At 42.0% G+C, this 24,037-nt stretch overlaps 1 protein-coding gene and 1 long non-coding RNA gene across 5 annotated transcripts in view; one reads left to right on the forward strand and one right to left on the reverse strand.

Moving 5' to 3' along the window:
• The window catches only part of LOC109143207, a 48,963-nt gene extending 44,421 nt beyond the window's left edge, over positions 1 to 4,542 (reverse strand). For 2 of the 4 annotated variants that reach the window (XR_002043208.3, XR_002043203.3), the window contains exon 1: positions 4,353 to 4,542. This is a non-coding gene — a long non-coding RNA (uncharacterized LOC109143207). Of the gene's footprint in view, positions 1 to 3,058; positions 3,337 to 4,352 lie in introns of those variants that run through there. The other 2 variants (XR_002043204.3, XR_002043209.3) reach the window with 2 other exon arrangements.
• Positions 4,543 to 4,573: 31 nt separating this feature from the next.
• On the forward strand, positions 4,574 to 23,644 carry LOC104698162 (MARVEL domain-containing protein 3-like). Its single transcript, XM_010413344.4, has 4 exons — positions 4,574 to 4,651; positions 5,791 to 5,942; positions 9,304 to 9,473; positions 22,770 to 23,644. The coding sequence occupies exons 2-4, from the start codon at positions 5,827 to 5,829 to the stop codon at positions 23,468 to 23,470; spliced, it is 987 nt and encodes a 328-aa protein (XP_010411646.2). The 5' UTR covers positions 4,574 to 4,651; positions 5,791 to 5,826; the 3' UTR covers positions 23,471 to 23,644.
• The last annotated feature ends 393 nt before the right edge of the window (positions 23,645 to 24,037 follow it).

Consider the following 24,037-nt stretch of genomic DNA (forward strand, 5'->3'; position numbering starts at 1 on the left):
TTACTAATATAAAATGGAATGCAGTGTACTCATGCCAAGAGACAGGGAAGTGGCCTGAGCTCCCAGATAGCTGCTCTTGCTGCAATTTTGTGCAATTTGCAAACTGGCATACAGAATCAGAAGCCCAGGACTACTGAGACCTCTGGGATGGTCGACAAAAGCACCGCACAAAGGTCCACCAGTGTGAATTTTAGAGTAGTCAAGACTGCAGAGATCTACACAGGGTCTAAAAGTCCTCTGAAAGCAAATTTCTGTCCTGAAATATTTTCACATTTAAGTGGTAAATTATTACAGAAAACTAAGTATGGGGTTGCAGACAGTTTCCAAGATCTACACAGACAAGGGTTCCCCCAAGTTCAGCACAACACAGATGGAAATTGTGAGAATGGGCTGTTAAGAAATGAGGGAGAAATTTTAATGCTAACAGTCTCTCAGATTTCAAAAGCCATTTTGGTTTTGCTCAATATTTTAGAAGGGAAAAAATGGCTTTAGCCTACTATAACTCCATTTAGGAACAGGGAAAAAGAAGATGAATGATAAGGTTTCAGATACATCTTGGGTGGCCAGCAACAAAAGAACTTGAGGAAAGCCAGCATGAAAGTGACAGCTGTGGTGATGCAGAGTATTACTGAGGCTGGTGTTACAGCTCTGTTCTTCAAGCTGATGTAAATATGAAGGGGCCCACAGATAACAGCCTTTTAGGATTCAAGGCTTCAAAAGAAACATCCTCACTACCTTCAGCCTGTTTCGGATGTGTCCCAGAAACTGGCTATTCCTCAGTCAGGGTCTAGATTCAGTGAGACAAAATCCCACTTTTCAGAAAGCCGTGTTGTAAGATCTCTAAACCAGAACTAGACAATTACTAAGAAGATGCTGGGAAGGACTCAGCCTTGTCAGAGAAACAACTACCAACCAAGCAATTCACACATTTCCGAAGACAACAATAAAAGAAGCTCAAGGACTGGTTCCATTGCTTTTAAAAATTAGTATTTGTAGTATCACACACCAAGGATACAACATTAATATTAAAACAGTCATGACTGTTTACATTTCTTTTGCTGAAAAAATTTTTAGTGTTGGGATATTTTTTTGTCATTAGCAGAGAAAAAATTGACCACACATAACCAATTACTTAGTTCCCAAACTGAATTTACCTCCCATTCCAAAGACCAGGGATTTCAAAATCTCCTTAAGAAAGGGAAAAAAAAAAAAAAAAAAGCCTTCAATCCAAATTCTTTTCTTGTTGTTTATAACAATAAACAACAGATTTCCTATAAAAGCAACAGCACAAGGGTAGAAAATAGTGTTCCAGAGCTAATTTTAGTCCTGCTGATCTCAGGAGCTTAGTGTTCCTGTCAGACTGAACAGACTCCAGTGGTGCCCTGCCTGCCTGCCTGCCTGCCTGGTTGGAGAAATCTGTCCCTGGAGATCTATTTATAGCACCTTGTACCCTGTACCTAGATTAGGTTTTAGGTTTCTTGTTTTGTTTTGTTGTATTTTGTTTTGTTAGACTGGAGCATGTATCCAGGACTACATTGATCCAAGACATAGATGTGACCTACTTGAGTAAATTACCAAGAAAAAAAAAACAGTTCACACTTCATTTTCTGTACATCAGTCCCTCTGGAGTTCATCAGCTAGCCAAAATTCAGTCCCAAAAGTTTTTTCTATTACAAAGAGAAACTGATGACAGAATTAAGTGTATGTTTGATACAAACCTATCTGCTTACATACAACACAGCATCCTTTCACCTGCAATAAAGAACAAATGATCTGATCTTTTTCCTTGGTGGTTGTAATTTAAATTTAGCCAGTACCATATCTAATCTCTTCATGATTTTCTCCTTAGAAACACATTCCTACTCCTACATTTGGATGTTTCTCCCTAGTCAGCATCATCTTCTGTTGCTTGTTTCACTGGTTCTTATGTCATATATAGGCAACTCCAGCAGTCAATACCTATCTTGCATTTTCTTTATGAGTTTCCAGGGAATAACCCTTATGTCATAAAGTTAAGGTTTTTTATGTAGATCTCACCTTGTAATTCTGCATTGGTTGTGACCCTCTTATTTCAGCTACCTGGTTCCATAATGACTTTAACCACTTCTAAACACTTTGCCCACCAGCTGCACTGAATTTTACCCAGTCCATAATGGCATCCCTTCAGTTCCACCCAGTCTTCCATCAAACCAAAATGGCCTTAACTCGAACCCTTTCAGCCCAGAAAGAGAAATACTTTAACAAAACTACTAGTTATACTGCAAACAGTGGCTGTCAAGGATACCCTTATATTTCAGCCCCTCCAAAACGTCTGTTTCCTGTCATGTCTCCTTGCGATTTTTTGACTGTTTGTATGAAACCTGCCCACCAGAAGGGAGACATAATTCCTCATGCCCCCCCATCAAGAGCAGATATCCTCTGCTGGATGCAAATGATAAATCTATTTCCCAAATATTTGTCATCTAGAGAGGAGAACAGAGTTCATGCAGGCACCCTAATCTTTAGGGTAAAATCTGCCAAACTAGCTTAAAGAGCCTTTAAATAGAAACAGTAGGAATTAGAAACAAACAAAGCTACAAAACAGTAAAACACTCCTGCTGTTAGGCTGCCTTTGCTAGCCAGATGACAGCCCCAGACTGAGAAGGCTGATGGGTAGTGGTGTCTCAAACTGCAACTTCACATCAGGGCTTCAGTTACAGTCACCACTCACTGCTGCCAAGAGAGGTAGCCCTCTTCCCCCATCCCTCCCCTAGTTTCTTCCCTGTGGGACATGTGCTTCTGCCAAGTCCTTGCTCCAGTGCACATTTGATTGCAGCACAAAGCCAATTCAACTCACTAAAACAGCAGAAAGTAAATTGGTTTTGGCTAGAAAGCAAGCAGAATTGGATTATTATGTGATCAAGCAAACACTAGGGTTGGTGCAAGACAGAGAAGAAGATGAACTGAAGTGTACAGCTGAAGGCAGGAACAGCAGAAGAGGTCTAGGCAAGGTGAGAATGGTAAACAGCAAAAGAAGCTGTTGACAGAGCTCAGCCAGAGCAGGGAATCACACTCTTACCACAGTTCAAAACACGTGCTTTGAGCATTCAGTTCCTGTAGCTGTCTCCTCATTTCAGGTGCAGCAGCCCCTCTGATACCTGCATGTTACTTACAGGGGATTTGGGATTTAGCTCTGCCATGGGACTGCACTAACTTAAGCCCAAACTCACGAAGCACTGGTACTCCAAACATGCTGCTGTGAAAGCCGTAGGAAGGAAAGGGATTTTCTGCTCCCAGCTCTTGTGCAGGACAGCACCACAGCCTAGGGAAGCTTTCCAAAGCTCAAGATTAGCCGGGCACAGTGTCATGTTAACACCACCGTCCTGTTTCCCAGGCACAGACTGCTTTTGTGTACAGGACCGCACAACCAACAAGCCATTTGTTGCAATGCTGGTTCAAGAGCCAGTCCAAACTCTTTCCAAAAAGAGATTATAAACACCAACAGAAAGCATCCTGAGGAGACCAGCACATTGTTCCTCTGTAAAAGAAACATCACAGGCTGGCAGTGAGGTGACAAAGCCCCTGCAGATACACCACAGGGAGGGCTTTCAGCAGAGCACCAAGAAAGGAGACTGCATGCATTCAAATGGTTGTTTATCCAAAACATGGTTCTGCACCAGAGGAGAGTTTATCTGCTTACCTCCCTGTTCAGCCTGTCTAGTGTAACACAGGCCATTCCCACAGACTTGCTCCTGGGGACAAGTTTCACCCATTTTCTTTTACCTCCTCTCCTTCACCCACACTGTTCTGCAGGGCTTTCTGCTCTGAATGCTGCCAGTCAATGGAGGTGGCTTTAGAAAAACAATAAGGCAACGTGTGGGGACCTTGAATTTCCAACTTTATTAACCCTCAGGTTTTATATCCTCTTGCGGTTACCAGATTCTTCCTCAGCACTGTAGGGCATGGGGACCTCACTGTATGAAATTAAACAAAGCCCGGGCTGTCCTACGCTCCCAGACACCAGCCTGTTCCCACAGCCCTTTGTTCCTCCTCGTTGCCCATCCAAGGACTGGTGAAGGGTCTGGAGTGCATATCCCATGAGCAGTGGCTGAGGGAGCTGGGCACGTTTACCTGGAGAAAAGGAGGCACAGGAGTGACCTTATCTACAGCTGCCTGAAAGGAGGGTGTAGCCAGGTGGGGGTCAGCGTCTTCTCCCAGGTAACCAGTGACAGGACAAGAGGACACAGCCTCAGGCTGCGCCAGGTGAGGTTCAGGTTGGACATCAGGAAGAATTTCTTCACTGAAAGAGTGATTGGGCATCGGAGTGGGCTACCCAGAGAGGTGGTGGACTCACCATCCCTGGCGGTACTTACGGAAAGCCTGGACGCGGCACTCAGTGCCATGGTCTAGCTGACCCGGCGGCTTTGGATCATAGACTGGACTTGATGATCTCAGAGATCCTTAGGTCATTTCCAACCAAACTGACTCTGCGATTTGATGACTCTCTGATTTTGTGCCTCTGTGCTCACCTTCCCCCGCGGCCGCCGTGCCCAGGCAGGGAGAGGGCAGGGCCCGCCCCGGCAGGCGGGAGGGAGGGCGGCGGGCACAGGAGGGCGGTGCCGGCGGCTCCGGGAGCTGCTGCGGGGCGGGACGGAGCTCGGCGCTCCCTCAGGTGAGGGGCGGGGGGCCGCGGGCCTTGGGCCCCGGGGCGCAGGGGAGCTGGCGGCGGGGGGAAGCGAAGGTGCCCGGCGGGAGGTGCCCGGTGTGCGCCGGCTGTCGCGGGGCAGCGCCCACCCCAGGGCCTCCCCCGGGACGCCGAGGGGGTCTCGGTTGGCTGTGGTGGCGCTGCGGCGGCGGCGGCACCGGCACCAGGAAGCTTTCCCTGCGGAATGGCTCCTGCCCTGAGCTGCTTTGGGGGGGAAGGCGCTGTCTCTTTCCCTCTTAGATGTAAACAAATAAAAATTAATTTATTCCTTTGTATTATATTTTTATATGTTTATTTACTTTATAACACGTAAAGGAGATGGAGGAAGGTTATCAGGCCTTGATCAGTCCGAATTGAACCGACTGCAGGCACTTCTGCGAGGATGTTGAAGGGCTGTGGTGAAGGCAAATGAATCTAAAGATTGCTCAGGTGTTTGAAGTCTGTGTTTCCCTATTTTACAGGTTTGGGCTTGAAAAGATAAAATACTTTCAGCAAATAACAACCTGGTAATACTTAATACAGACTTACCAGGGTATAGCTTCACGCCAACTTATTTTCAGCCCAGGACAGCTTTGCCCGTACCTGATGTTTATGCAAATCACAGGCGACGTTTGGTATTGGCTCTCTTTACACCCACGGGCGCCCTCCTTTTAAAACTCCCAGGACAAAGGTCACAGCCTGCTCTGCCAGACTTCCCTGTGCCAGTGGCAGCTGTGTGCACACTCACGCAGTGCACTGGCACTTGCTGGGCTTAATACTTTACCTGAGACACAAGATTACAGAAGCAAAGATTCAGTTCTTGGTGGACACCATGCCTTGCCCTGGCAGCAAAGGCAGGAGAGTCAGAGCAGACCTAGTAAATAAGCTAAGTGCAATAAATACCGAGTATAGAAACGTTGCATTTACTCGATGGAAAGGAAAAGGTAAAGAAAAACTTCCTGCTTTAATGAAGTTACCTTGTAGTTTAAAGGGTTTTACTTCCTTCACTTCTTAAAGAAGTCTGTACTAATTTTGAATCAGCATGAAATGGAAGTGAGTGGTGGTCAATGAATAACTTTTAAGTGGAGCAATAAAATGAACTGGTTTTATTTCTCTGGCTCCGGAAGTTCCTTTAGAAGGAGAGAATACATCTAAGAAACAAGATGTCTCATGCTGGGAGTCGGTACCAAGATCAGCAATACAGGCACCATGAGAACCATAGATCTGATAGATACAAGGAAGACAGAAGAGCAAGAAAACCATACCCATACAATGCAAGGTATGTCTTTATCTCCTAAGAGAAATACATCACAGAAAGTCTACAATGTCTGCCTTCTCTCTGCTTTTAACTAGGCTTATTTTACAGTAGTAAAGAATGCTTTTACTCAGCCTTGAAAGCATGAGCCTACTGCATTTGGAACAGGGAGCTATTTTATACTCAGAAATTTAACCTTTTTTCTTTGTTTTGAGCTTGAGACAGGGCAGAAGGATAGGCTGTGTAACATAGGCAGAGATGTGTATTTCCTGGGATTATCTGAATCAAGTTGGGTCATGAGTCGGTGAAGTGTGGCCATGAGTCTTACTACAGTTTCTGAAGACACTCGTCAGCAGGTGACAGCAAGCCGTGGCTTGCCAAATATGCATTGCTTAAATGAGAATGTTGCATAACTGAGACTAGCACAGGGACTTAATGAGCTCTCAGGATGCTCTAGTTCAGCTGTGAACATGTTCCTATTGATGTGACATAGAATTACTTTCAGAAGTCGCTGTCAATAGATGAGTGCTTGTTGGTGTCTGTTGGCAGCACTTGACAGTGGGTCATCCCCTATCACCACAATGAGCAGATCAACTAATGGGTTTCCAGTGCCAAATAAACTCTTAGGATATTACACTTCTCCTTCCAGCCTGGCCAGGCTGCAGCACGCTAGATGTGAGGTTAGGCTCTTCTCCTTTTAGGTCGTGCCAGTGCATGGCTGCACTATAGGAGAGGGGTCTGTAGATCTAAACACCACTGGCAAATTTGCCATGGCAGTGGAGTGTTCATCTCTCCCATTTTGTCTCTGGGGACATGATTGTAGGGGAATTTAAGAATAAAGGCAAGGAGGAGATAAATAATAATGAAGATTATTGAAAAGCTGAAATATTGAAGTACGCCCTGATAATTTGCCTTTTAGCAAGGAAAACAGGATGAGAATAAAAGGAGCAGAGAAGAGCACTGTGTGGACTACAAGGAGTACTTATGGCTAAGTATAAAACACTTGGATAGCGGTAAAACTATTGTATTGTGAAAATAGCTAATGAATTTTTCTTCTGTCTCTCTTAAATTATGAAAAATTGAAGAGAAATGGGAACAAAGACCAGCCTTAGAATCATCCCTGGAGGCTGGATGCCTGTCCTTAGCAAAAGCAGAGATTGGCAGGCAGTATAGTTAAATTATCTTGAACATATTAGAAGTGAGAGCAGCTAATGCCCGTAACACATTAATAGCACAGTGGAGAGAAAAATAAAAACCAAAAAGGTTGGGGGTTTGATGTGGGCTGTTTTTTTCTTTCATGTATAGCATAATATAAGCAATGTGTGAAAGGCTAGCTATAAATTAAACCACCACTTTTTAATAAAGCACTACTCTGGATTTCTTGGTTTTGCTGTTAGTTTTATATGTTTGGACACGTACATTGAAAATTGATGGACAGACCGTAAAGGTTCACAGACATCCCTGTATCCACCGGGGATTAGAGGAAGGGAAGCTGCAGTTACAAATCTGTAACAGCCATAAAGATAATTCTTAGAGTCAAGTCAAGCATCTGGGGGCCATCAGACCCCACTAAAACGAATTGAAAATCTTTTCTGTCAGTTGTTTTGAAGGACTTTGGCTTAACCTAACAACATTTCGTCTGCTTGGTTCACATGGAGTTCTCCTGGGTTTTGGTGAGAACTTTGGCTGATTGATCAGAAGACCACCAGGTCCTGTAATGAAATGCATGGGAAGAGTTTTGTGGAAGCTGCAGTTTGGATGCCTAATACTTTCATCCCCGATAAACTAGACTTTCTAGCCCAGAGTATTTCTCTTTCCAAATGCATTTCTGTCTGAAACTCCTACAACAACCTTCCTCCCACTGCTAAGGAGAATTACCTAGAATGGTAAAGTCCTCAAGGAAAACAGCAGCAAAGGTGGCCAGAATAGGCCATAGTGAGAAAAAAAAGCATCTGAAAAAAGGATCTTTTTTTCCTAATTGTACTCTGTTGCTGAACATTAGGGGTTTTTTTGTTTGATTTTTTGTTTTGTTTTGTTTTCTGGCAAGTAGCAGGAAACAATAGAGAGAAGCAGCTGCATCAGAAGTACCAAAGGGATTGCTTTCAAGTTACTGGAAGTCTTATAAATCACACAGCTTATTTAATTTATGTGACACAGCTGCACAGGATGCTTTGGTAGTTGCACAAGACACAGGACAGAGGTCAGAAAAATCAGAAATGTTTCAGCCAAATAGAGCTGTTGGCAACTAAACTCGGAGATGTTAGCATTGGTCTTGTTATTGAATGTCTTAATTAAAATGTAAAAACTACAAAGAACATGATTTAATGTGGATGAACGAGATAATATTGACCCTGGAATTGGATGAAGATAAACCTTAGTGAAGTGCAGTGATACTAGGAAACAAAACTACAGTTGAAAATGCTGATCTGTGGATAAGAAATTCAAGATAAAAACTGAATACAAAGAAGACTTTTAAAAATAATAATGCTGAATGAGACTTAAAATACCCTGTAACAACAAACTCATCCAGCTGTACCTTGAAAAAGGCAAGCTCCAATTCTCCTTCAAATGAGGGAGAAAATTTCGATTAGACCAAACACAAAAAAATTTGCAGCCAATGTTTCTTATAACTTGAGTGTTAGCTCAGTTTAAATAGGGAAAGTTGCACTTTTCCTATAAAATAATATAAATTTCACCAACTTTTAAAATCATTAGGTTTCAGATAGGGAACTGTATGTCATTGCAGCAAACTGGACCGTTTTGAAGTGTATCAGTGAAGAGACTAATTGAAGACAGGAGAGATGGATTTTTGTGGGGGGGAGGGTTGATTTTAGAGTCTTCTTCAAATATCTTTAAGGACCTCAAAATATTTTAATAGGCTATTTTTTCCTAGTTTATAATCTTTATCTGTTTATTTTACTAGCTTTTATGCTTTTAAAAGGCATCTTTGTGGGAGACACTAGTTGGAAGTACAGACTTGACAAAACACCCATGAAATGGATGTGCTACTTCGCACATTTATTATGCCAAAATCTTTCTCATTTTTATTATCTGGCCTGCTATGGACTAGCTAAAATTGTTTGGTTTTCATGAAAAAGCTGTTGTTTCTACCTCTTGCCAATAAGCTAAACAGTTCAGCCAGCCTACCCAGTGAGTACACTATTTTCCAAAACAAGGCCCATTGAGTGCAAATATCCTTGTGAACATGGATTTATGCAAGTTTTTGGGATATTTTCTTTCAAAACAGGCAAGCAAAAAAGGTCAGATGCCTGGGAAGCAAGCTAGTTGCTTCCACTAAGAGGAGCATCTGACAATTTCTCATGTTCTAATGTTCAGGAGAGACTATGACCTAATTAATAACCATCAGTCATTTACTCCATTGTAGAGCAACAGGAGACATCCGAGGTGGCCAGCACGCAAGGACTTCTACTGTTTGCTCAGATCCTTACTCTAAAACCTCGGGAGCAGCACAGCAGTATTTTGGCCCACCACCAGAGTTTTATCCTCCCAAGGAAAGCTTCTCAATGAAGTGTTCAAAGGTATGCACAACAAGAGGTATGTGAGACTCTTACTGCCTGCCATCCACCCCTCTTCTTCTGAGGACTTCCCTTGGATTTGGTTTCTGTGTTTAGGAGCACAACAAAGTTAAGCTAGAGGACTATTAAAACAAAAGAAAACAAATTAAAACAAACAAACAAAACAAAACAAGCTGCCAAGAACTGAGAGAATTATGCCATTTTAGACATCTAAAGGCAATATTTATACAGATATTTAGATACTTGAAAATACATCTCTGGATATGCATCCAGAGCACCAGAGTGGGTCATGTGTCTAATCAGCCAGTCTGTGCAACAAGAGTTAACCTTTGGGATTTAGAAATAAAATAGACATTTGCATCTGTGAGCAATTTAAAGATGGCTGTTGAAGGTTTGATGCTAGTTTATTTCCAACACATTCTTGAGACTTTTTATCAATTCTGGATTTACTCCAGTTATTGCTCATACATCTTTATAAAGCATGATTGTGGGAGACAAAACTGTTTTCTGGACATGAATTCAATAAAACAGTTTTGGAGAAATAACTTTGATTTTTCATAGGTAGAAAGCAACTGCAACAAGGACAGAAAGGAGCCTTATTGTGGGAGGAAATCAGCCTTAGTAAATTCATTCCTATAAACTGAAAAAAAGAAGTAGTTAAAATATTCATTACCCCTTGAAAGTTTTCCCTCTTCCAGGTCAACGATCATTCTCATCTTGTTTTCATGAAGGAAAGCCCCACTGCAGTCTGAGTTGAATTTGCAGCTAGGTGCAGTCTTTGGCTGATTTCTATAAATAGACTTCCAGTCTATTTCTTCTTTCTGCCCTCCAGTAGGGAAACAAATGAAGAGATTAGCTGTTGGAAGTAAATTAACACACATAATGTTAGATATTTCTCACTCCATGTAGGAACGTTAAGTAACACACTCAGTTTGCTCTTAATATTTCTCTGTATGTGAATATGTGAACAATTTTAAGAGTGAGATGAACTATTTTGTCTTACAAATGTGTTCTGTGTATTAGTATGCAGTTTGTTTTTCATCTTCAGCTGTAACTGCAACCATTAGTAAAAGTTTAATGACATGGAGCCATACTGATATTTTATCCAGATAAAATTGTATCATCAGTTTCTTCTTCAACCATACTGAATTATTTTAACTTGTCTGAAAAGCTGCAGAAAACTCAATGCCCTATTTTATCAGAGCTTTAGAAAAATGAAGTGGCAAGTTAGTTTTAGTTTTCCATTTCACTGGTGTTTAGACTTGTGGATAGCTTGATGTGAATTTCTGGGGTTTTCTTTGCCTGCATTAGCTTTTCATTATTTCAGTGCATTAAACATCATTAAGATTTTTTAAATGTCCTAGTTTTGGATGCATCAGTTGACGATGATGATTTTATTCCCACCCCTCCTCCAGGTATTGCTCAGCGTTTTCCAAAAATTTAATGTCTGATCTTGCAGGGGAGGAGGGAAAAGAGATCATGCAGAAAAGAAACCCTTTTATTAGCAACTTTATTTCAAAAAATGAAAATATATTGAAGGTTGATAAGATTATGAGAATGTTACTCCCCTGTTTAATTTTTGGAAGTACCAAGATTTAGCAGACTTTACTAGAATTGTTTTGCAGAATTCTGTATTCCCTGCAGTCATGGTAGATGTTGTAAATGAGCTACATGAATTGTTTACTAAGAAGTCAGTACATGGGAGCTGCAACACTTTAGAGCATGAAAAGTTCCTGTAAATACTTCTTAACCATCTCTTTCTTTTGCCAATGATTTATCAGCACTCTGGTGAAATTCCCCCTTCCCAATCACCATAGTTTTAAAATAAACTAGACTTAAACAGGGCTGGGAAATCAAGTGATGAAACGCCATCTTTTCCAAAGCAACAAAGGAAATGTGAACCTTGGTCCACTAAGTAGTTGAGCTTTGGTTTTTTTTTTCTTTTGCCTAGCATACCTAGGTTATGTTCTTTATGCATTTTGAGCAGTATAGCAAACTACAGAGGAATTCTGTACAACCAGAGTTCTGAAAAGTATTTGCTTCATGCAGGTAGTGCCCCCTTCATCCATGTTTTTTACCAGCTGTATCCCAAAAAACTAAAGCTAAATTTCAGAAATAAGTAGCTGGTTTTTTAGGGATCCTTTAAACAGCTGAGGACCTTAGGACACTTTAAAACCTCATTCTTCGTTATTCCCCACTTCCTTCCCTAATCCCTGCCCCCTTTTTTCCCCCCTACAACCACATTAGGACAATAAACCCAGCCCAAATATAATGGAAGAAACAACTGATACTGACCCCTTTTGCTGGTAGGAACATTTGATACCATCTAAGAAACTTCAAAACATTCTGCTCTTCTTTAATCCTTTCATTTTGAAAACAGAAGGGGGAAAAAAGTCTCTTAAAACATTATATGAATATACCTATTCAAAGCCATTCAGGTGGGATCACATGGATAGCAGTGCTGGATCATACAAGGCACCTCATCACTCTTCCTCCCAAACAATGGACTAAAGTACAAACTTAGGAGGACCATCAAAGTTTGGACCAGTAGAGAGTGAGCTGTCTTCTGGAATACACTCCAGACTTTGGATTGGTGGAATTTCCTGAATTGGAAGAGTGCACTCACATCTGTTGTGTTTAATACCTCTTTACAGACCTATCAAATTTGTTTAATTCTCTGCTGAATCCCTTTTTTGAATAGTTGACTTTCACATTACATAAGGATAAGGAGTTCCAGAGTTCCTTTGTGCCACTTGAAGAACTACTGTTTTGTTCCTTAAAACGTTTTAAAGAAGGTGTTTCTGATTCTGATGGTATTCTAAATATCTAGTGATAATCTCATATATCCACCTTCTCCATGAGATTTATGGTTTTAGAGTGAAGTCTTCCCTTTTCCCCTGTGCCCCTATTGCTTCTTCACAGATTGAACAATAGCCAGTTCTGGTCAGTTTTCCAGTCTTATACCTTTTCCAGATCCACCACACCTTTTTGAGATGGGCCGACCAGAAATGCAGTAAAAATTCCAAATAAATTCCCAAAAGAATCAGACATCTGCATAAAGGCTCTGGTTCTGTAATCCTATTCTAATGCTTCCTAGCTTTTTGTGTAGTGTTTGACTATCAGTGAACACTGACCTGATGTCTTCAGAGAAAGCTACGTGAAATGGAAATGCTTTGTTAGACCCCATCTGTGTGCTCTGTCGATAGGGGGATGGGTGTTTGTGGGTGTCTCTGTACAACCATGGAGGTTGCTTATTAAACACTGATTTCAATAATTTCACATTCAAGAGCTTGAGCTCTCAGCAGCCTACCAATTTTACTGTTGGCAAGCATGAAGAAATTTTTATGATTATTATTGTTAAAGCAGACTTCACCATCTCATTTTTCAATCTTTTCAATTCATTAGTCTGTGCATCTAACATAGTATTTTGGTATGTATTTCTGAGCTGAACCTGTTTGGAACCTCCACTTACAGCTCTTTGGGCCATATTGCAGAGCAGACCCAGGGTGCACAAACTGTATTTTCTTTGGATAAAACCAAAGGAGAGGGTGAGCTGTAACTACTAGCAGACACTCTGCCCTTTGGACCAAACTAGAGCCAAAATGAACTTCCCTCTCCCCAGAAAATGTCTATCCTGTAGCCCCTGTGTCTTCAGCTCCACCTGTTTGACTCTGCAGATCCCCTCCCACTGCACTGCCAACATGGGCATGCTGGTGACAGGCAGCACAAACCAGAGATTACTCCCTTAACTCTAGTTGCCTGAAAACTGGCTGTTCCCTTTTTATTATCCTTTAACCACTGCTAACCTGTGAGAGGATTGTTTATCTCACAGGATCTTGTGTCATTTAAAGGCACTACCTTTCTTCAGGTATCTGCTGGTTCTTTCAAGTGACTTCCCTATAACAAACTTCTGAGTATTCCCTGCTATGCTGTCTTTATGTCTAGTTTCTATATATTGGGTTATTTTCCATAGAAAAGCTACACTTGTGGGCCTGCAGATTACAGATCAAAAGGCAGTAGAAACACAGAAGTCTACAGTAGTGAAGGAGATTTAGGGAACAGCTTATAGACTGGTGTCAAACTGCCTAGATGCACTATATAATTTATGGGAATTTGAAAAAAACTGTTTGTGATAAAGACAAACCTTTCATTAACTAAAGAGCTGCTGCTTGCAATAGCCATTTCTTACAACTTACACCCAATATCTTACACATGCCATTTAAAGCAGCACATGTTGAAAACAACAAGAATTTTTTGACGTGGGGATTCTTAGAGCTGAAATTCTGTCAGAAGGAAGCATTCAATTTGCTTTTCACAGTGCAGGTAAAATTTCTGTAGTTCTCTCTTCTGTGTAGAAAACCTAAATTAGTAATCATTTTGCCTTTCAAAGAACCCCCCTAGATATATTTGAAAATATAACTGGATTCAGTGCTTTTGTTTGGCAGATGGAATGAGAAAAGTGTTCAAGGCTGGCTGCCATCCTTCACCTCAGTGAGAGGAAAATCTGAGTTGAACCCAAGAGTGAATTGCTGATTGTGATTGGTCACAGATACTTGGTCACTTGACCTTAAAAACTTTCAGTTTTCTTTTCATTGTGTGTGTTGGTGTGAAAGAGGTGGAGCAATGCAATTCTAGGATGATGCCTCCTGTAGTTTGGCTTAAACAGCAATGGTAGACGAAGTTTCTCCCATCTGTGGTCAGTACATGACTCAGAAAATTGCCTGTGCTTTTGCCTTCTATAGGATCATACTGTGCTGGTCATGATTCCTGAGCAAATAACTTTTTTTTTTTTTTCCTAACTTCTCAACCCATTTGGTCTTTAAGGGAGACAACACTAAAAAGATTACAAAACAGTTTGTGGGGGAGCAAGTATAATTGAATCCCTGTTCTTTGCTGCTATGAATACAGCTTTGCGCCTTGAGTAGTGTCAGATTTCTTAAGCATATTGTAGGCACTTCCAAACAATCATGCCTTTAACCTACATTCTAACATCCACAATTGTTAAAACCTTCAGACCAATTTCCTCTCAGAAAAAGACAGCATTATGGTTTGTAGCAACATGAAAAGTCTCCAATTTCAAGCATAGCCAGGAGGAAATATCAAACTGAATTTATTTGGAGGAGGAAATAGAATTAGGGAGTAACAATGACTTTCTCCAGGATACATTCATGCACTAACAAGCCAGCATTAATTCAAATGTAAACATCTATAAGCTTTTGCTTTTACAAAAGCTTTTGTTTTTCCCCCTGTAGCTATGCATGCTGGGAAATACTCATAGAGTAGAAAAAAATACTGAGATGAAAAGTCAGCCTAGACACAGCGTTCACACTAACAGAGACTAGCTTTGAGTTATGCCATTGTTCTCAACCATAACACTGCTGTTGTTTCTTTGCTGTGTTACGTTGTGATACTGTTCCTCTTGGAGTCAGACATGGGAGCAGGAGGAGAAAAACGTTTTGTAGAGCACTTGTATCCCTTTCAGTGCTGCGGAGATGTCGGGGGAGAATAGTGGTCTGCAAGAGGCATTGGACAAAAGTAAAAATCTGCTGTAGCTTCAGGTATGCATGTTCAAAAACACTGAAGGATCGTTAAATGTGCATAGTGCAGGTAACTCTCTGGGTGAAAGCAAACATTTGACAAGTACATTCAGCAGCACGTTGCATCTTTTTGGCAATGCAGGACACCCACATTTCTGTGGGGGCACCCAACAGGATTAGAAACTGTTGTATTTTGTAGTCACCATCTTCACATTTTGCCCCCACAGTGTGTACCATGCTTAGCTCCTTTCAGTTGTGCTCAAAGCTGGTATACACTGTTCCTGTGGCAGTTAATTTCCATGTATTTCTGCCTAAGAAGGGAGCACTAGGGTCCCTTATAGTCTCATTGCAATTAGATGGCTTCCCCTTCTATCTGTTACAAAGTATATTTTAAATACAGTGTGACTAACAGACTGAAATTGCCATCAAGTTTTTTAATCTTGTAATTGGAAAGACAGACAATATTAGTGGGAATTGGATGCAGCTGTGCAGATTAAAATAATCCCAGCTATTCAAAATGCTTAATTAAAGTAGCACAGTAACAAGATACAGCGGCAGAGCTGCAGGTAACCTTCCTTCCTGTTCTGATGTTAAAGTATTTCATTTGGAGCTCAGTCCCTTTGCTGTGAAACACAAACAGCCTTGAGTAGTTGGCTCTATAAAAACATGCAGGGGAGCTACACCACTCACAGATGCCAAATCCTACCTTTAACAAACTGTTGCCTTGCCAACACACGGGACTTCACTCTGCCCCCGTTTTCATATGAAATTATTTTCATCCACCTTTTGGCATTGTGCTAACATGTACATGATTGTTTTTAGAGAAGGGAGAACTGCAACTGAGAAGACTCACTAAAGTTGGCAGGGGAAGATACTGGCAAAGTTGCTAGTAGCTGTTAGGTGTGTGTTAAACTCCAGTCCACGTTTCCCATACCAGCTAATCTTAGTTAGGTTTGCTCACTGCCATTACAGAAGAGTTACACTGTCTTCCCTGTAAGAGAACTAGGTTTGTCTTCCCCACATCTGACCCAAATTATGGGAACAAAGGAAAACTCTTCTCTTTAAAAAGTGGCTCTCAAAGCCAATTGATACAGCAGACAGACTATTGAATGTAGCTCTATTTCTTGAGCAGGTGATCCTAGCTCTCTTAAAGGAGAAAAATCCGCTCAGACAGGAATGTTGCTCAACCACAATTGGTAAAGTGAATGAGAAGCTTCACAGGTGCCTCCAACCTGACCCACCTTCAGCCAGACTATGATTACTTAAAGAGCAATAACACCCCACTCTTTGTACTTTCTAAAGGTGGCTTAGTTTCAGTTCAAACGGAGGGAGTGGCCATGGAAAGTTGGCATACGGAACAGGAGTGTTTCATTGTTTTCTGAACTCTTTTTAAAAAAATTCCTGCAAACTGGTTTCAATACCAAGACACTTGTTTACTACTTGAAAGAACTATTTGTACATTAAGAAAAAAACAATAAAATAGCCATTTCCTGAAATGCAGAATGTGAGGTGGCCATACAGAGACCTACCAGTGCTACAAATAGAATACAGCCTTTTACAGTTGTTATATGTAAGCAGTACTGTCAAATACTAAAGTTTAATGCAAGATCTTTTGCTTCCCACCCTCTCCAAAATTAGGAAAGATGACTCATGCTCAATTAGCAGGAGAGAAATCAAGAACATTCTAGAAGTGATGCTTTAAAGAACTACTGGGTACAAGTAAACCATAGCTGTTGTTCCCAGGCAAGGGCTGGGTTGTATTGAAACTGTGTCTTACAGTGGTGGGAAAATATGGGGATAGAGGATGATGCAGTAATTCTACAATTTAATTCCACCCTTTCCTGTGAAAATTGGACAGCACTGTTCAGAGGATGGGAGGGTATTAAGCAAAAAGAATAGAGCAGGTGGGATAGTTGTTCTTTAAGGGAAGAGGATACAGAGAAAAACAGGATAATACATTTGGATCTGACCACTCTGTGAACATAAGATTTCTCTGAGTCATTCAAACCAAGGCTGGTCATCCTTTGAGATTTCCTAACAGAGTGATTATCTTGACTAAAGAGAGACAACATATTAAAAGGTAATAGTAATGGTTTTTTATAGAGCACATAAATCACTTAATTTTCCCAGTTTTAAACTATTTTTTTCAGTGATTTCCAGTAAGACGGATATCTCAAATGAACATAAGTGTGTTGGGCACATCCGTGCAATTTAAATTCAGTTGGCTCTGAGTATGTGCATCCCTTGGGTCCTCTGAAAAGCCAAGATTTTGTTGGTGTTACATTGCCTAATTCTTGTGTTTTAGGGTTGGGTTGGGTTTTTTTCTGCCTTTGATTTTAGCATGACTTAGTGAAAGCTAAATCCCACCATTGGCTGAAGAACACAGAGACCTGTGAAAATAATAGTGGTGTGGGGGCTTGGGGGCATTCCTTTGTTTATGACAAAGCTGTGTATTGCCCTTACTCTGCATCAGTGAAGCTGGTTGAATTCTTGTTACTGGTTTCAGTAAGATCTTGCTTTCTACATAAAGCAAATAATACTGTTAGAAAGGTATTTTAGTATCTTTGCATCCAGATTTTATATTCTTGATCTCTTGCAACTGTTGTCTTCATTTCTTTTCCCTTGTTCAGTTCTCCTCTGTTTTGGTTCCTCCCCACTTCTGTCATATTCTGTCCCTTTCTAAAAGCAGAGCCAAATCCTGCTTTACTTTCACATTTTCTCCCTTCTCCTTATCTTTTTCCTCCTGCCACCAACTCAGTTTAGCAGAGAGGTGACCAAAGCTGCACTGAGCTGTGCCTTCAGTCTCTGGGGAGTGCCCAACCTGCACTGGCAAGAGATGTTCTGCATCTGAGATCCTTTTCAGGACTGACTGCTGCTTTTGTAAGTCACTCTGTATGGTCAAAATACTTGCCTGCTCCTTTGTGGGGGATAAAGACTAAATAAAAAGAAATATTACCTCTGAAAAGAAGAAAGCTACCCAAACTGGGGGGAAAAAAGAACCAAATGACAACTTTCAGTGAAAATGGCTTAGAGAATGATTTTTCATGCTTCTAACTTCTTGCTTCCCTTCTCCTGGAGCGACCCCTAATGGGATGTCACATGGGCGCCACTGACCTGTGTGTCACTAGCCCTGCCACCGGGGTCCAGGTGTCCAAGAGTGGCAGCCACGCATCCCCCCGGCTGCCCCTGGGTTCTGCTGGTCCCAGTGGTACGTGGTCTAAAAAGGAAGCAGAGGGAGAAGGCAAGGCAGAATGGAGGATGGTAGACATAGAATACCTTGGAAGTACACAGCAATGTTGACTGAAGAGGAGGGAATGACACCAAAAGAGACAGGAGGAGTCATCCATGTACATTCAGCAGAGGAAGAAGGTGACTCCTGTGCCAGACACAGTGGAGGGAGACACTCTGAATTCATTTATGGCAGCTGCAGAAACAAAGGAACAAACAAGAATTGACCATTTTACTTTATGTACACATGTATACATACACCACGACCCCCACACCTGAACATCGGGGCTGTCCTGCCACAGTGCCTGGATGAAAATTCCTCTTTACAGCTTCTGGCACATGAGACTTGAGTCCTCAGCTGAGTTACTGCGTACCACACATTCAGCCACAGTGTGTTTTTATGAGGCAGAGCACGCAGACTTAGCAGCTCACCTCACCTGAGAAGCAGAGTTTCTTGTTTTTCTCTGGTCCTGGCTGTTACTGCCCTTGTAAGACTCATGCCAACACGATTGCTCATATGTGCTGTGAATCACCTCAAGTTGCTAAAGTTGTAGAAATAAACTAGCAGCACACAAGAAAAAAGTTTGTTTCCCGCTATTTTAATTTATTTAAACAGCTCTTGGAAGGGCCTAACGTGAAGCTGGAGGAGGTAGGGGAGAAAAGTAGTGACTGCCCAGCCAAGGGTGGGAGCTGTTAAAGTCAGCTGCCTGTGGGTCTGTACCCTTTACCAGCCCACCTGGCTGCTTTGCTGGATGGTCAAGGCCACCATTTGACAGAAGATAAAACCATTGTTCAGTGGGCTGATACTATGGAAATAGCCCAGCAAGGAAAAGAAAGGGAAAGAAAAAGTGAATAGTAGATAAACAGTATAAATTGGAAGGCTGCTGTTTGTTCTAGCAGGAAGCCTACTCACAGCAGAAGACAACTGGATTCAAGCAAAATTAACAAGTATGAGACATTGAAGTTACTGTCCACTGCAGATTTAGATTTTTATGGAATGAATGAAACAATTCTGTGGAAAGCTCTGGCAACACCCACTGTTTTCTAGATTGCGGCCATTCTCCTCATCTTCAGTGCTGAAAAGCAGTGCAGGAAAGAAGCATGGGAAAGGAAATAGCAATCCAGGATCCCTGACAGGAGTCCTGTAACTTGTTCAGTAAGGAGAGGGTTAGTTCCCAAAGCCAGCTGTTCACTGTGCTGATATTAATACAGATACAAATGTGCTGATTTTAATGCAAACGAGTAACATTTTAGGTAAATCCAAAGATGTTGAACCTGAGAAAGGAAAAAAATAACCAAACCAATAGAATTTTGAGCTGTTCAGACCTCCTGTCATTTTACACTTAAATCTTGCAATGCATTCATTGTTGCATGGGATTAGAGAATTACTGTAGAAATAAGAAACTTCCCCATAGGAAGACCTTTTGGCAGTCTGGTTTCTGCAGGTATAACTCCAAGATGACATGGCTAACTGGCCTGTGAAAGCAGAAATGGCAGCGCAGATTCAGAAGTGCAGCTTGTAACTCAATCTTTTCTGCCAGCAGCACACTGCTTGACACAGGTCACCGCTGGGATGTGTGTGAGCATACCTTGGCAGAGCTAAGATTCAAAACTTAACTGTCCTTTTATTCCTTACTTCTCAAATCTCTCTGTCCTGTTTATACTAGTAGGATTTGGTATTGGCTTCTATCTATCACAGATTAAGGTTGCACGAGGCTTTTGGGGTTCCTGGATCAGAACATACTGTAGGGCTTAATATTTCCATCAAAGCCCTGATGATTATACAAGGTCTTAGGCATTTCCACTAATTGTCTGCTACGTTCGTAAACCCAGCTGGCTGTCATCATAGACCTGTAATTCATTCTACATACTGCTTTTCACTTTAGAGTTGTCTTTAATGCAGGAGGCTTTGTTATTGCACTTTAACAAAAAAAAAAAATCGTTAATGCAAATGATAAAAGTGACTGGTGGAGTAGCTGCTGATGAACCTCTCTCCATTGTTTAGTCACTCTAATCAATTCTACAAGCAGGCATGTGTTACAACTGTGCAGGTACATACAAAACCTGTCCAACCTGAATGCCCTGTCTAAGGGAATTTTTCAGGCATGCCTTTAAAGCATCTACAGCTGCAGTTAAAAATACAGTAGACCTGCACTGATCACATTTGTCATCCCATTGTCAATCAGCTCAGCAAAGTTAAGGGGTGGCATACAGAATGTGTGTGAACACACAGAAAGTTTTGGAACAGCATCATTGAGGATTGGGGTTAGTTATAAATGTGGGGAGGTTAGCAGCAGGCAGTGACTACTTTGACAACAGAAAATTGCCTTTTCTAAAGCTCAGCAAGGTAATGAAGAGGAAAAGTTGATGCTCTGCAGGTCAGAGGGCCTCAGTACACATAGATGAAAAGGAAATTCTGAAGTCAGCAGCTGACTGATCATGAATTCCCAACTACTAAGTTGCCAAACATACTTACAATTTATGTTTCCCTTAATCAAATGGTCCTTCCTCCATGTAGACTTGTAAGAACTGTTTCCTGGTGGAGCATCTATTAAATCAATAATCAGCCTCTAAAAAGGGAAGTGCCCTTCTGCATCCAACACAGTCCAAGGGCTCTGAGGATCTAAGTTGATTCCCTGTATTTGGAAGGTATAATGTACAACTCAACTGAGCAGACAAAAAAAAAAATCTGATTGAGTTCCAATTAATGTTCTGCACAGCTACTATTCTTTCAAAATACTATGAACAGTCCTAGTGAAGTGATGACTCTTTACCTATTAAAAATGATGAGTCTTTTGGCTGCATGGTTTGAATTTGGTACAAGGAGTTCCAAATCCTAACTTCGGGGCCAAAATTTAAATTTCTCTTTATGTTAACTCCACAGATATCTCCCTTGAAATATTTGAGGCCTCCTGAGCAGATTTGCTAACTAGCATGGTTATTGCCCCACTTAACAGAAATGCTTGTGCAGAAGGGTCAAAGAAAAGGTACACTGTCATACAGAAATCAGCATCACCTCTGAAGAACACATACACAGAAGTGCTCACTTGGTTCCTCTTGAACAAGGGGAACAATTTTGTCTGCTCTAACACCACCTTCCTGTGCAGAGCAAGTGGCAGCAGGAAAGGACTCATTACCTTAGCCCTTTGTGGAGGAAGTAAGAAGGGGCAGAATGGGAATATCCGATAATCCTTCATTGTGGCTGTCACTGGCTTTCTTTGGTTAGAAGCATCTGGCAGCACAAGAGAGGAATTTGTTTAACTCCCTTGCGTTCCTGCTTCAGCCCTTCCTTTTCAAGCCCGTACAGCCTTGACAACAACTGAGCCATTGCTCAAGAGGGAAATGCCGTGTGGATCAGCGCTAGCAGCATGAAATGAAAGTCTCTGTGCAAACCACAGATCCCACCCCACTTTAAAGACAAATATAGGACCACTGTGTCAAGCATCTTACATTCTTGGCTGTCAGACAGCAATGGAATAATAAGATTCACAATTCTGTAATTAACTTCAGAACTTTGGAGCAACACGCCTGACACGCTAAGGGTTTTCATTTCTCCGGTAGGCAACTCTAGCTGTGCTATGCTTCAACATCCATCATGTTTACTAATCTTAGTCTGACCCCTAGTGAGCTGTCACAGAATAATCAGATTTATCAAACATGAGGCACTTTCCTGAGAGGCAGCTACCACAAAAATAAGTAATTACTCCCCTTTCTGGTTCTGGGTTTTGTTTGTATTTTTGCCCTTAAAAATACTTGGTTGCTATTACTAGTAGACTAACATAAGAAAAAGTGGAGAGTCAGCTCAGAAGTTGTAAGGCTTTCTTCTGAAGGTCAGGGTGTGAAAGAGCACATATGACCAAATTCAGTATCTAATTCACTTAATTTATCTCTGCATATAAGGTGGGTTTTGCGTCCTTCCACTCCTTCTTTTTTGTTTTTTGTTTGTTTTGTGCAATCAGAAACTGCTTCTTCAGAGTTATGAAGAGATTTTTGTCTCTGAAGGAGATGAAGTGCAAGTTGCATCTGGTTAGATAGTAAGTTTAAATTAACAAATACTTCCACAAAAAAAAAAAGAAAGGTGTAAGTTAAAGCAGTAAACGTGTTTTGAAGGAGCTAAATAACTTGCACAATTTTTCAAGCCATTAGAAGCTTCTAGGTTTTTGTCAGCTTCAACCTCAGCATTTTGTTCATACTGGATATTTCTTGCTCAGTGTGTTTATGCCAAGTAGTTACAGGCCAAAATACAATCACTGTGCGCTTGCCTTGGCAGTAACACAAGCACAGTAAAATTTTTATGGATTTTTTTTCACTGCATGAAGATCCATCTATCAAGCACACTGACAAATTAAAAAAAGTAATTTGCCCAACCTCCAAAATGTACTCACGAGAGTTTAGGCTTCTCTTTTTTTTTTCCAAGCGCTTTTCTGTAGCTGTAGCCAAGAGGAGTATCTCAGTATTTGTACTGTCTATGGTTTTGGTGTACTTCTGTCATCCACAATTTGCACAAGATGTGGCTTTGACACCTATTCCCATGTTTCTGCTTCTTCCAGGCATTTTGAAGTTTGTGGAAATTATGGTTAACCTCCTGGTGCTGATTTGTGTGGCTGCTTCCCAAGCCTCCGTTGCAGGCTTCACGTCCCTTGGAGGCTTTGGATCCTTTAACCTGAATTCGGCCTACAGTCCCTTTGAGGGCACGGAGCTGCAAGAGGTGAGGGAGCTGGACATGCAGTTCACTCAGATGAGAGCCCCTTGCGTGTATGGTGGAGTGGCCTTCACCTTAACAATGGCCGCGCTCACCCTCGTCTTCCTCGTCATGGGGGCAAAACCCATCCAGCAGCTCCGGACAGGGCTGCTGGCAGGCGAATGTGCCTTCAGCCTGCTGGCTGGCATGGCCTACCTAGCAGCCGTGGGGCTCTACCTGCACTTTGTCAGGCAGGTGAACGCCACCGAGGTGTGCAGGAGGCGGGAGCGGCTCTACGCGCGCCGTGGCTACACCTCCATGAGCTGCGCTGTGCAGGGCGGCGACGCGGCCGTCGGCCTGTTCGGTGTCGTCGCTTCCTGCCTGTACTTTGCCAGCTTTGTGGTCTGCATCTTTGCTATCCGCACCGTCCGGGCCTTCCAGTACCATGCAGCCAAGGCTCAGCACAGCCCCAAGGGCAGCATTAGTGGCAGAGGCGTCAGAAACCACCACACCGTGCACAAGACCTCTGAAAGCTCCCACAACATCCAGGCTCTCGCCACGTTAGTGTGAGGTCAGCTCTGGGACTGAGAGGAGAACTGAGGCTTCAGCAAAGGATGGACACTGGCAAACAGGCGACCAGCCCACAGTGTGTTTTCCTACAAGGTGCTGAAGTGTGTATTGAATCACCAGTTATAACTATGCTGCTACAATGTGACCTAATAAAATCGACATTGAGTGACTGTATTAACAAAGTTTTTTGTACTGGTCTCTCAGGCTGGACTCCTACATTTAAAATGCATTTGATTGTAATGTGTTCATCCTGCACGGAGCAAATCCAAACAGCAGTGGGCTTTTAACAGGTTACAACTGTGTTCCTGCCAAACTTGTGCTAACAACCACTTCCTTTCCTCTCCCGTGACAGGGAATTGAATACACAGCTAGGACAGGCAACCTTCAACAGATCCTGTGCCTGTTGTGCGTCCTGTTCCTTTATCCTACAGTGCTTACAAAGCAAAGAACACCCGAGTGCTTCTCTGAATCGTGTCCAAAGTTACACTTGTGACCTGTTTTGCCTGGGCTAGTGAAGCGTTTTATCTTTTGGGTCACGGGGGCTGACACATGCCAATCATGTGCTCC

Source organism: Corvus cornix, chromosome 2, assembly GCF_000738735.6.
Source record: "Corvus cornix cornix isolate S_Up_H32 chromosome 2, ASM73873v5, whole genome shotgun sequence".
NCBI classification, from domain to species: Eukaryota; Metazoa; Chordata; class Aves; order Passeriformes; family Corvidae; genus Corvus; species Corvus cornix.